The following is a 13,594-nucleotide window of genomic DNA, read 5'->3' on the forward strand; positions in this document are numbered from 1 at the left end:
ATGCTAAAGTGGCCACTATAGCTAGGATTATGCACCTGAATTGGACCTACCATTGGCCTGATAAAAGGGGGGGAGCCTATGAACCATATAAAGCAAAATAAGTGATGTATTATATTTCATAAATTGAATGTTATATTTCTTTTAACAAAAAGCATGACTTAAGGTTGTTTTAGTTTTCTCCTCCAAATCTGAGAAGGATGGTGGGTGGGAGCATTTGTTTACTATTCCTTTAAAACAATACTTATGACTTAAATAGTGCGTTACCCCTAAGAAAATAAGAGATGAACATCATATTATTCAAATGTCCTTTTTTTTTGTCACTTTTACTTGAAATTATGTTACTGTGATAGTAACGAGCCTTTTTTTCAAATGAGCCTTTTTTCAAGGGAATAAAAGATTTTTGACATTTGTATTCGGTCTGCCGTGGTCTGTTTCGATTTCATCCTTTGAAATAAAAAATAGCTTCTGAATCTTTTCAGCTATTCATGCAACCGTCATCTTAGAATGGGTCAGCCTTTGATCTTGCATGGAAAGTAATTCAACTAATCACATATGACCCCCCCCCCCCCCCCACACACACACACACACACACACACACACACACACACACACACACACACACACCTGGGTTTCCATAAAAATCTCTTTGTCTCTATATTTTTAAGAAATAGGCTCTTGCCAAGCCCTGCATCTGTCTGTGCAGGACACATGAAATTGCACAACAAAGATGTCACATTTAATCTGGAGGGCATAAAGAAAGTTATGTCACCATGTGGTTATTTATCCTTAGTACCTGCATCTATTGTGCTATTGGCTTGTTTCCACGTTTTGTGTACTCTTTTTCTTCAGGGCTCAGCTGATTCCTACACAAGCCGACCATCTGATTCAGATGTGTCCCTGGAGGAGGAGAAGGAGGGCGGCCGGCAGGAGAGGGAGCAGCAGGCCACTGTTCAGCTTGAGAGAGCAAAGGTCAGTTTCACTAGGAGCTGTTTATGGGTAACAGAGCACCATAACTGGCTGTATATCACATAAAAAAAAAAAAAAAAAGGATTTTGCATCACTGGTTGCCCTGCTAATCTGTGTTAATGGCTGTGTAAAGGTTGCCATACTGTTTCTGAACTTTTACAGTTTTCAACATTGTAAAAGTGACACCGTGTGCCAACATTCACACCGTAAATAAGTTACATGAAACAAACACAACAATGCAATTAAGTACTTCAGTGAAATGTAGCCTTTAACATTAGGAAAACACCCGTGACACTTATTACTGCATCAGTTTAGGAAATAATGGTGAAATTAAACAGTTAAGCATTAAGATCACTCAATTTGATCACTTCATTCACTGCGCAGGAGCAGATGATGATGATGATAATAATAATAATAATAATAATACTTTGGTTTTATGGCCTTGGTATGAGGCTTCCCTGCTACCTGCTGTAGATGTGGTGTGATCACTACTGATGCTGTCTTCCAGCCACTGTTGTCAGGAGGTCTAAAATAGCTTCTCTTCAGCAGTGCCCACCCCTCACTGCAGGCCATTCGTTCTGCATGTGTGATGCTGGAGCACGATGGGCACGCTGGTGCTGTACAAAATGTCACATTCTGTGATTGTCTGAACCAAATTATTCACTGCTAATATACATGGTTATTGCTACAAAAACTCGTCCCTCCTTTCTGTCTTGCAGACTAAAGCAGTTGCGTTTGCAGTGAAGACCAATGTCAGTTACTGTGGTGCGCTGGATGAGGATGTTCCCGTGGCTGGCACGGCTGTATCTTTTGATGCCAAGGACTTCCTCCACATCAAAGAGGTGCAATTCAGTTGCGGTGTGGCACTGTAGGGGGGGATTCAATTCAGCCTGCACAGTTTAGTTTTTAACCACAGGAGAAAGTGTTTTTTTAACTAAACAAAGAGTTTCATGTTAGCTATTTTGCTACTCTCTGTGTAACAACTTTTCCCATCATGGAGCTTGTGACCTATCTCTGTTTTTTTTTTTTTTTCATTGCAAGAGCCAAGAAAAGAGTCACAAGTTAATCTGATATTCATAAAAAGAGCTATGCTCAAAATGTAGCTTTTAAGTTAACAGACTGAATGTGCGTCCAGATTTCATTAATGTATCTGTATGGGTTGTCATGGTAACAACCTGAGCATCTGTAGCTATATAGCCATGATTAAGATGCAGCTTTCCATCACATAGGTTTCCCCCAAAGTGCCTGCAAACAAGTTGTTTGTTTTTTTTGCTGTGTGTGCACAGGCTGTTGTTCTTCCCAGTTTCATACATTGCTTCCTGTTAAGCTGTTAAGAGTTTGAATCCAGGAGCAGGAGCGTAGTTTGCTGTGATTCTATTGTATGTGGGGGCAAAAAACATATCTAAGCTGATAGTCTGAACAAGGCCTTGGAGTAAATACACTCTCTATCATCTTTACCTGCGCTTTTCCATTTCCACAAAAATTGCCACTCCTTAGATTTGAGTTAAACTCCATTAATATGTCCTGATATGATTGTTTGTGAGGCTTCTCACAACAACTAGTTAAAGCAAATCAATACAACTTTCTGTCTGGACACACAAAACATCAACCTGTGACTTAAGTTGGATCATGAGCCGGATGAGTTGATGTTCTGGTTTTGTACAGTTGGTGTGGTGCAGGGCTCACTAATGTGTCTCATCATAGACGCCTGTAAAAGCAGAAATAGCAGTCTGCTTTAAGGTCAGTTTGACCGTTCTTTATTTGTTTGCCCTGACTGAAATCCAGCCAGCCAATAAAAAAAGGATCCTGTCTGTACTTTGTATTATTAGTACACAGCGTTCTGAAATATTTGTGTTAGTCTACTGAACACTGTTATTTGTAATTACAGCATGAACAGTGATAAAGGTATCTTTATGGACAGAGATATTTGTAATGTGGAAGCTGTTTCGCTGTATTGCATACCGATACAGAGGAAATTCACTTAATTACAATGGATTACTCTTAAGGACTAATTTAAATTCTGGGATTTTGTCGCTGAGACTTTTCTCGTTCTGTTTTTCAGAAATACAACAATGACTGGTGGATTGGACGCCTGGTGAAAGAGGGCTGTGACATTGGGTTCATTCCCAGCCCACTGAAGCTGGAGAACATCCGCCTTCAACAGGAACAGAAGAGAGGACGCTTCCCTGGGTGAGCAGGAGGAGGAGGGCTGGATGAGTGCGGCAGAGCGAAGGCGTCAGCAGCAGCAACAGATATTGCAGAGAAGAGACATGGATCAAATGGGATAAAGAGAGTTTGAAGGGTTTGGGATTGTACTGAGAGCGAGCCACTTTAGGGATGAGTAGAGGCTGGCAGATAAGCAGGATGTCAGGTGGATGAAATCCAAGTTGTGCTGTGTGGTCCAGGCTCTCGGAGGTATACCTGGATCAGAGCCACCACAGAATTTTCCATCAGATGGGATGCTGGGTTGTAGTCACCGAGACGATTAATGGTGCTGAGTACTATTATCCTTTCGCAGTTACCATAAAATACAAAAAAAGCACTTGTCACTGTGAGGTACTTTGTGATTTCTATCACAAAGCCATGTAATCACAATAGTACAGAAAGAAAAATGATGACATATTTAGGTCATATATATTTACAGTGAAAGAACAATCGACAAACTGCACGCCAGTCGTTGATTAATGCAATCGCTTTTGTCTTGTATGTATTTATATCTTTCAGTAGAAGTCTGCCTTACTTTACAGACACATCACTGATTCACCAGTTCTTTGATGTTATTTAAATCCAAGAACATAGTATAATATGCAGTTTATGACTGTAGGAGATAGTGAGTTTATTCGTGGGCGGTGGTGGTGACAGATGAAATCATCCCATTAGCTTTTACAGTAACACTGCTCTTTCTATCCGGTGTTATCCATCCAGCAGTAAATCCAGTGGGAATTCCTCCTCCAGTCTGGGAGAGATGGTGTCAGGAACGTTCAAACCAAACCCAAACTCTGCAGGTTGGTTGCACAGATCCGGTTATTTATAATAGCAAATGCTACGGTTAGATTCACAAGGGATGGTCTTGTCTTCTGCTTTGCAGTTATATCTGTGTATCAGTAGGAGCATCTTTTTTTTAACCTTTTGTAGTAAAATAAGGCTTTAACATAGCTGATAGAAATGTGTGCACTTACTACACATTTCTCTTCTTTTTCAGGAAAGCAGAAACAGAAAGTGGTGAGTGTGACAGCTTATTTGCTTATTTATGTAATTAAAGGTGAACTGTCAGTTATTAGAAAAAGGCTTTGTGTCCCTTTAAAACAAAAGACCAGATCTATACATTGCGTACATATATGGACAGTGGAGATTACTCTGTAATTTTGGCAAACTTTTTATTTAACATTAAAGTGTGTTGGAACCTTATGCTATGAGCAAATGATGCCAGTCACATCGGCCATGCTGGAGACAGTGTGATCAAATACACACCAACCACTCCTGCATAAGATCCAAGACTTTCTTAAAAAAGTGGAAGAAATTGCTTGACTGCATCTCAAATGAAGAGGACGCCTCCTCGTTACAGACACTGTTCTCTCTGTTCTTTGTCTTTTATCTTATATTTTCTTTTATCTTGATCTTCCCTTGTTTACATAAACAATTAATAAGACCATTAAATTGATTCACCGCATTCTTAGTCATTTAATCGTATTAATTATAATATGTTAGTTTATCAGTTTCTACCTTCTTCTTCCTTTTTTTCTCTTTTTTTTTTTACAGCACCAAATCACAACAACAGTCACCTTAAGGTGCTTTATATTGTAAGGTAGACCCTACAATAATACATAGAGAGAAAAACCCAACAGTGGGAAGGAAAAATTCCCAACCATCCAGTTAAGGTTGTGAACTTCAGAGCAGGTTTTGCATCATCAGTGTTTACTACTATTTAATCTTTAATTCACAGTTTTGACGAAGCAGAAGTTGTTTAAAATCTTTGATTTCAACATCTTTCTCTGGATTGGTGCTGGCACTGGTTAAAGCATTTCTCCACTTACACTCAGACACACTGGGAGAGTTCTGGGTTGCTTTCAGACTTTAGGAAACAAATGCTAAAAATATTAGAGCTTGACTTTATCTCTGTGTTTCTGGACCTCCAGGCTGAGCATGTTCCGCCATATGACGTGGTTCCCTCCATGAGGCCAGTTGTCCTGGTGGGACCCTCCCTGAAAGGTTATGAGGTAAGAAAGACTGCTGCTCCTCCAGCAGGCTGACTCTGCCTTTTTTTTCCTCCACAAAAGATGAACAAATAAATGAGTCGTTTTTATCATGAAGGATGAATTCACTAGTCCTGGTGAAAGAGACCACTCAGAAGTCCTTTGTTCTAGACACAGATTCTTCAGTATCCTTATGGGATCCTATTAAAAACAAGTAACACTTTGGAAATAACAAGTCTGATAGTGCTCTTCATTCAAATTCACTGTTACTTAGTGAGGACATCCTTAATCTAAGACTGTGGCGTGACATTCGTTTTACAGCAGAATACTGTATTGGGTGCTTCCCAGTGTGAGCAAACTTTGAAAGGACAGAAGGGGCTGGAGCATGCTGATGAATTCACAGCTTTTAATTGTGCAATCAGGCTGACATTTCGACAGCAGTGTGTCTTCATCAGTCAGAATGAACAAAGAAGGCAACCAAGTATTACCTCAGACCATGTCTGCAATCTTTATTGGACAGGAACGGGAATTTAAATCTATTGGATAAAGAACTCAGCAGGGCGAGTTGCCTTAACATGCGTCCATATGGGCCATGCAGACTCATGCCTTACATGAATATTACATCATGTTGTAAGTTACTGAATTTCAATCCCAGTTAATTCATTCTGCAATGAGCGTTCCCGGGGTAACAGCATCCAAATCCAAACTGCTCGTTGATAATTGGTTGGAACGACAGTGCAAAGCATAAAGGAGGCCAAGGACGCTGTGGAAGGTGGGAGTGCTGAAGTCAGTTGTCATGGAATCACAGTCCTTGTCTCCCATCCTGGTGTTGCCGTGGTAACAACCTTCTGGTTAAACTGCATCAGTCTGAAAAAGTGGAGCATCGCTTGAAATTAGAAACATAAAATAATGTGTACCATGCCTTGAGATACTTTTCATGTCCCAAACCTGTAGTTTATCTGTTCATGCAGTACCCTACAGGTTTTTTTTGTTTTTTTTATGTGTGAGCAATAATATTATTTATTTATTTATTTTGCCAGTGCCACAGAGTTAACATGTAATCACGTGGTAATTAATAGGTGTCACATGCAATATTTCAAGGTTGCATGAAGCTCTGTGCAGTTGTACTGTTGCACAAAAAGATGCACTTTGAAAATTCCTTTAAAAAATTAAAACTCATTTGGTTGAGTAAGTGATCCATATGCACGGCAGAGGTCTGGGTTTGATTCCGCCCATTTCCTATGTGTCATTGCCCCTCGCTCACAGCCAACTTTCTTGTCTACTATCTACTACTGTGACATAAAATACAGGCAACTTGTATTATTGTAATGCACTGTTTTCATGTCTGTCTAAAGCATCTATTAATGACCTCACATCTCCCCGAAATGCTACTGCAAGGCTTTTAACTCACTCTCATAAATCTTCCCATATCACCCCATTATTAAATGAGGTGAGGCTCTGTGTTGTTGATCTACTTCACCCCTATTCTCCAAACCAGTTTTTAAGGTCCACAGATAAGGATTTTCTTGGCACCCATCTAAAGGGGGACTCACACCTCAGCACCTCAGCTCCAAAACTATGGAACAGCTTACACAGTTACACAAGTGTGACCTCTCGTCATGGCATATGTACACTTCATAGTCTTTAGGGGAGACTAAATATCTTCAAAAGTGGTAATATAGATGGATAAAGAGCACTACGGAAAATGTTTCTTTTTCCTCACCTGTCCCTTTAAGTAAATTTAAATAAGAACCTCAAATGTGAGTAGAGCATTTATGTATTTTGACATTTTAATAGGACTATTTATTCCTTACAACTGCTTTGTGTTACAGCCCAATGGCCATGAAGCCCCTGTCAACCCAATGTGACTGTCAGTGTACTTTGACCAATTTAGAGCGACAACTGGCACAATCGAATAGTCGCCTTTGCCTGATTTTATTCACGAATCCATGTATTTCTTTTCTGAGTCAAAGACCTTGGGAAGTATAAGTGTATGTCTTTGAGGGTAACTTTGTGAACTTAAACTTCTGTTTCAGTTCAAGGCCTCAGAGCTGCAAGCATGTTCACCAGCCAAGCCTATATATTCAAAGCTACACCGAGGGATTGCCCCAAATTTATCACCTGTGCACTCGTCTTTGCGACATCGCTCACTGAAGCTTTTGATCGCTTTATTTAATGTGACCCACGTTCATCAGCCAGGATGGGGAAAAAAAAAAGCTTTTCACAGGGTAGACTATAGCTTGGTCAAGTGTGTAATGTAAAAATGTGGCTCAGCCAGAGACTGACCATCAGAATGAATAATGGGGGGCTAGCTTCTTTTACTGCCTGCTCTGCTCCATAGCTGCATAAAATTGCTCATGTTATGAGCCTCTATAGCCACCTTTTGCTTGCTTGGTACTGCCATTGGGTGTGCTGTGTGGGTAGTGGATAATTTTGCAGACTCAAAGGCAGACAAGTGGATGCTGAAGTTAAACTTAAAGCGAGCCTTTTAATGCTGAAGTTCAGAGATTAACTACTGGTTAGCAAATGGTAAATAGCCTGATTCTTATATAGCACTTTTCTACTCTGCTTGATCACTCAAAGTGCTTTAAAAAGCAGTGCAGGGTAGTTATAGGACATGGAAAACAATGCTAGAGAACACACAACTATGCAAACAATGTAAAATAGGACAAGAGGAGACTGACATAATATATAGACGAGAAGTGGTGCATGACCAGGAAACGGGTGCAGCTCTAAACACAGCTGAAGACAATAGCATATGAGACAGGGGAAGTAACACTCACTGCAAGATGCAGAGGACAACCATTACCAAAATAAAACAGGAAGTGGGACACAACAGAACAGGGTAATAGAATTTACTTGGCACAGAGGAGGACAAGAAGACAAGACAGGCGAACACAGAAAGGTGCTTTATATTGTAAGGCAAAACCCTACAATAAGACAGAGAAAACTCCAACAATCAAACAACGCCCCCTATCTGCAAGCGCTTGGTGTCTGTGGGAAAGGAAGGAAAAACTCCCTTTTAACAGGAAGAAACCTCCCGGAGAACCAGGCTCAGGGAGGTGCAAGACTCGGGGACCGTGACAGTAACAAGTTTGACAGCCTTCCCTATTCCCCCTGCCTTTAATTAGATTAATGTTTTAATCTATTCTTCTCTTCTTCCTCTTTTCCCCATGTCCATGTTGTTTGCGCCGCCTTCTGCGCTCCCCATTGCTGCAGGTCACCGACATGATGCAGAAAGCGCTGTTTGACTTCCTGAAGCACAGGTTCGATGGGAGGTGAGCAGTGAAAGTGAAGCAGAGTCTGTCATATACTGCATCGAGGTGCTGGCCGTGCTCTGTGTGACGCGTACAGTTTTTGTTCCAGGATATCCATCACGAGGGTAACAGCTGACATATCGTTGGCCAAGAGGTCAGTACTAAACAACCCCAGTAAGAGGGCCATCATTGAGAGATCCAACACCCGCTCCAGCCTTGGTAAAGCTACAGGAAACTAGCTCAATGATGCGCATGTCTTATAGGTGATGTGGAGCGTAAATATGTTGCATATTGTTTCTTATTCATATTTGCTCTGCCGTACATTCTTTACTTTTTGTAGCTGAGGTCCAGAGTGAAATAGAGAGGATCTTTGAGCTGGCCAGGTCTTTACAGCTGGTGGTTTTGGATGCTGACACCATTAACCACCCAGCGCAGCTCATCAAGACTTCATTAGCACCCATTATCGTCCATGTTAAGGTGTCCTCGCCTAAGGTGAGATTAAAAGCTTAAGTTACTTAATTACATTAGCCTAACAGGATACTATATATTATGTTAATTTTTTTAAAACTGATATTATTTAAAAACAATGACAAAAAACTTTATTGTGTTGTACTTGACAACATGCCAAGTGTCAGTGTAAGCTGTGAAATACCAAGAAACCCTTCAGGCAGTGAGAGAAAGTCATAGTCTTGACTGTAATGTGAGTTTGGAGCAGTGACAGGCGTGCCATTGCTTGTGTTGGCTGGATTTTCTAGAAAAGAATCTCTTGTCACAAACCTACATGTAACAGAGTCCAATTTCCATGGGCCTGCTACGACTCGTCTTCTAGTTTCTTAATTTTTAGACTGTTTTTGTGTCACCCACAGGTCTTGCAGAGGCTGATCAAATCAAGAGGGAAGTCTCAAAGCAAACATTTGAATGTGCAGCTTGTTGCAGCAGAGAAACTAGCACAGTGTCCTTCTGTGAGTAATCATCACCCCTTTTTTTTTAAATTAACTTAGAAGCTGTTGCTTCCCTTAAGTTAGGTTTCATGATGTAATCACAAGTGGTGAAAAGAAATCCAAATGCAGCAGCAGATTACACCTTCCTCTCTTCTTTTCCAACCTTAGGAGATGTTTGATATTATTTTGGATGAGAACCAGCTTGAAGATGCTTGTGAACACCTGGCAGAGTACCTGGAGGCGTACTGGCGTGCGACGCACACTTCGCTTTCCATGCCGCTCAACCCCCTCCTGGGACGCAATCTGGGCTCCACTGCTCTCTCCCCGTATCCTGCTGCCATTCAGGTGAATTTCTGAAGTTAAAGAGCAAAAAACTGTCCCGGGTTTCTTTTCTTCTCATTGTTGTTTTACAGAATCCCAGATTTCAGTCATGTATGACTTCGATTTACCAACCTGCCGGATAGAAGGAAATTTGGATCATTTCAGTGTGTGAATACTCGGCGTTTGATAATGCACTATGCCCTAAAGCCATAGCTGAGGTGCATGGTATTAGCAGTAAAATGTTCTAGCAACAAGATGAAAGCCACACTAAAATCTTTCGAGAAACAAAGGCCCTCCTGCTGTCTTTAAAGTAAAAAGCTTGCAGCTCCTTTACTGATGTAGATCAGAAGCCTTGAATGCTTAGAGTGAGTTATAATGGTTTGTTGTCACATTTTCAATGCTGGAAAAATATCCACAGCAGGTTTTAGTGGACAACAGATGAGTCCATTATCTACCCAAATCCCCAGTATAGCCCAGGCACCTAAAGGTTAGTAGTAGTTAGGGTATAGTGAAATAAAGTAAATATAATTTTTGGTACCTACTTACAAGATGGTTTAACAGTGAAATGGGGTTTAACACTATTTTAAAACTTTTTACATTTTAATCTATTGTAATTGTAACTTCCTCAATACTGTAAGTGAAGAAACTATAGAACCTTTAATAACTAAAGTTGTAAAAGAACTTAAAGTTCTGTGAAAAAGTGCATGTGAAACATCACACTTGTGTTTAGGACAAACTGACCTCCTAGGTGTACGTATTTTTCCGAGTACTTGGCAGGTAGTTTGTTTTTGTTCCAAGAATCGGCTTCATTCTTCTGTGTAATATAATCCAAGGCTATGGGATCAGGGCTCTGTGGGGGTCAGAACTCCTCGTTCTTATTGTCTGATGATAATTCTTTGAGTTTAGCTGTATGTTGGCACTGATTTTGGATGAGATGACTCACTGATGGCACTGAAATACAGATATGAATATTATCTTATATCCACCTTATTAGCAGATATGATGTCCATAAACTGCAAAGAACCTCTACCAGAGCCTTTACCTTGCCTGTAGACTCTCATCTCTGCAGTACTCTCTAGCCTTTAGGCAATCTGCTTCAAGTTGGAGCCAAATACTTTAAACTTTGATTCATGACTCCAGAGCAGCTGGCATGTTTTTTACACAGATTCTAGTGTTTTTTTGAACGTAGGTGAGTCATTTGGCTTTTGTTTCCACATCATCATTAAACAGTACATTTGCACAAAAACAGAACCTAGACCACTTAATGAACAGTAGGCTGTGAGGTCAGTTCCTTAATCATTAATATGCAAATTCTCATGACCATTGATCAAGAAGAAGAAGTCACTTGGATGAATGACGAAACGTTTGCCCCATTGAAAACGCTACGTCCAGATGAACAGAATCAACCTTTTGGTATCTACAGTGATATATTTCACGGGGACACCAATGAAGAAGACTCAAAATAACCATGAGTAACAAACAATTTTATTTGATATGATTTTATTTTTTTATTTACTCGTTTACACTCTGTCTGGCTCCATTCAGATTAGTTGCAAAGTGCCCTCTGGTGGACAAACTATAAAATCTCAGCACTAACTATTGAAGTGTTGAAGGGTGTTTCTCCCATCTTTACTTCTTGGATTTTTCAATCATCAAATATCTGATATGGACCGATAATACCAGCCCACTGATAAATCTGTTGGACTCTAATGCAAACATATTAAAAATGCATAGTTATGTTGATTCTGTTCGAGTGTTAACAAAGCAAAACGCAGTTTGAAATCAGCATTACTTCTCTCAAACAGGCCCAAAGAAACCGGAACAGCAACCACACGACGACAGACCATTCGCCCGTTGAACGTCACAGTCTAGTGCCTGCCGATGAGAACTGCCATAACGAGCGGGCACGGAAGAATCGCAACCGTCTCTCCTCAGGCTCACAGCACAGCAGGGACCACTCTCCTCTGGTGGAGGAGGACTACCAGGACCCCTACCAGGACTCTTATAAGCCCCACCGTAACCGAGGATCCCCGGGAGGCTATAGCCAGGACTCCAGGCACCGGCTCTGAGCTGTGGCCTGCTGTTAACAAAGTATAGGCCTGTGTCTCTTCAAGCGACCACCGTGAACACAAGGGGAAAGTTTGCTATTACATGATAAATCTCTTACATTCACGAGGACTGAAACCACCTTTTATTTTGTGTAGTACCTCATATCTACTTTGGCCTTGGCTCCTGACAAATGAGCATTTGAACCCAAAAATAAGAATCCTGCTCTTGCTTTGATGTGAACAAGGTACTGGATATGAAAGTAGCACAAGATCAGTAAAGTTATATTTAAGAGGGAAAGTTGGACATTTTTTGAATATGTCACCAGTATGACATGTGAGTGAAGTAAACTAGGCCCTTCTGGACCATTCCCGCTGTCTCAGCTGTTACTGTAGCATGCAGGTAGGACTGTAATTACAGGGACCATCTGACTCAGGCCAGTGCCAGACAGCATCCAGCAGTGATGATCAGCGCAGAACTTGTTTGCACGGGTCCAGGAGATGGTAGAAGGAGAGTTTAATGCATCTTTAATGTGCCGCTGTCCTTGATGTGTGTGATAAGTCCTGTAAAGCTTGCTCCAGAATCCTGAGTTTTACAACTATTGTTTTAAAGTGACATGAATGGCTAATTCAGGGTTCATGCAGTAGCTTCCCGTTCCCTTTCTTTTTAAACGCTGTTTTTGTCATAAATCATATGACAGAAAAGGAGAAAAATCATGCAGATACTAATACATTTCAAAGCTCCACAACCTCAGGAATGAGAGGTCAATTAGACCTAGAAGTGTAGCGTTTATGTTCTCACCCCTGATGGGAGTGTGATTCTGAGAGTTATGTTATTTTTGTGATTTTATGATTTTGTTTCTTGAAAAAAAAAAAAGAAGCTGTTTTTCCAGCACAGAAGTCTTTAAAATGGTCACAACAGCGCATTTCTCACATGCCATGCGTCAATTAACTGCTGTTGTCTGTCATGGGTTTCGTAGGACATGGAATAAGCAAGACTTTGGGTTTTTGTGAGTGATTTATATTGAGGGCTTCCATATATAATACACTGAAAAATAATCAAAGGAAAGAAATTTTAATTTGTGTAAGGTTCAATTTCCAGAACAATAAATTACATTCCATTTATGTCATTTTATATAAAAGCCTTGCTTACACCCTCCAACCATCAGACAAAGAAATATATTAGTAAAAGGTTTTATAAAATAAAGTAACACTAAACACTTTCCTTGAGTAGCAATTTAACATGCACTTCTTCTATATTGTCATTTACAGCTTTTCTGTGTATTCTCCTTGAGTTTTATTAAAGACTACTGATAAGTAAGAAGCTGTCTAAAAGCACTTGGGCAGGACTGCACTGCCTTTGTTAATAGTGTCATTTACATGCTACTTTTATGGAAATGTTGAGCAGCCAGTTCTCCCCCATCTTTCAATTTATATGTACGCTACCAGCTAATATGGGATTAAATAGCATTACCTTTTACATGACATCCTTGTATATTGTATTTTAATATTTAGATATTGAAAAGCTCCGTTTTATTTCAGGTCATAGACCAGAGATCTCATTGTGCTGTGATTCTGGAGAGGGAAGTTTGACGAGCAGGCTTCCGTTCTTATTTTCCTTACACAGTAGCTTTTATTGTTGTAGTTTCAAAACAGTGGAGCATAAGCAGTGATTTAAAAGATTTGAATACTGCCTGTGAGAGAATGATGCATTGATTAGAATTTGTGTGCACTGTCATTTTACAACTGTAATGAAATAAACTGCTGTTATGCTGTTGTATGGATACCAGTGGGGTGTTTTTGTTTTTTGCTTATAGAAATATTCATAAAAAATAATTTACCTGTTACTGTATTTAATAATTATTAAACCT

General features: G+C 40.2%; 1 protein-coding gene across 4 annotated transcripts in view; it reads left to right on the forward strand.

Moving 5' to 3' along the window:
- The window catches only part of cacnb4a (calcium channel, voltage-dependent, beta 4a subunit), a 34,031-nt gene extending 20,524 nt beyond the window's left edge, over positions 1-13,507 (forward strand). For 2 of the 4 annotated variants that reach the window (XM_085250653.1, XM_085250655.1), the window contains 12 exons: positions 850-969; positions 1,686-1,808; positions 3,029-3,156; positions 3,895-3,971; positions 4,169-4,188; positions 5,103-5,183; positions 8,379-8,437; positions 8,526-8,635; positions 8,757-8,908; positions 9,283-9,378; positions 9,526-9,702; positions 11,484-13,507. In XM_085250653.1, the coding sequence (XP_085106779.1) occupies positions 850-969; positions 1,686-1,808; positions 3,029-3,156; positions 3,895-3,971; positions 4,169-4,188; positions 5,103-5,183; positions 8,379-8,437; positions 8,526-8,635; positions 8,757-8,908; positions 9,283-9,378; positions 9,526-9,702; positions 11,484-11,747 (1,407 nt within the window). In that variant the 3' untranslated portion in view covers positions 11,748-13,507. Of the gene's footprint in view, positions 1-849; positions 970-1,685; positions 1,809-3,028; positions 3,157-3,891; positions 3,972-4,168; positions 4,189-5,102; positions 5,184-8,378; positions 8,438-8,525; positions 8,636-8,756; positions 8,909-9,282; positions 9,379-9,525; positions 9,703-11,483 lie in introns of all 4 variants that reach the window. The other 2 variants (XM_085250652.1, XM_085250654.1) reach the window with 1 other exon arrangement.
- The last annotated feature ends 87 nt before the right edge of the window (positions 13,508-13,594 follow it).

This window comes from Mchenga conophoros, linkage group LG16 (genome assembly GCF_057382185.1).
Source record: "Mchenga conophoros isolate Kocher_MC1m ecotype Shallow Benthic linkage group LG16, M_conophoros_male_GT1.1, whole genome shotgun sequence".
In the NCBI taxonomy this organism is placed as follows: domain Eukaryota; kingdom Metazoa; phylum Chordata; class Actinopteri; order Cichliformes; family Cichlidae; genus Mchenga; species Mchenga conophoros.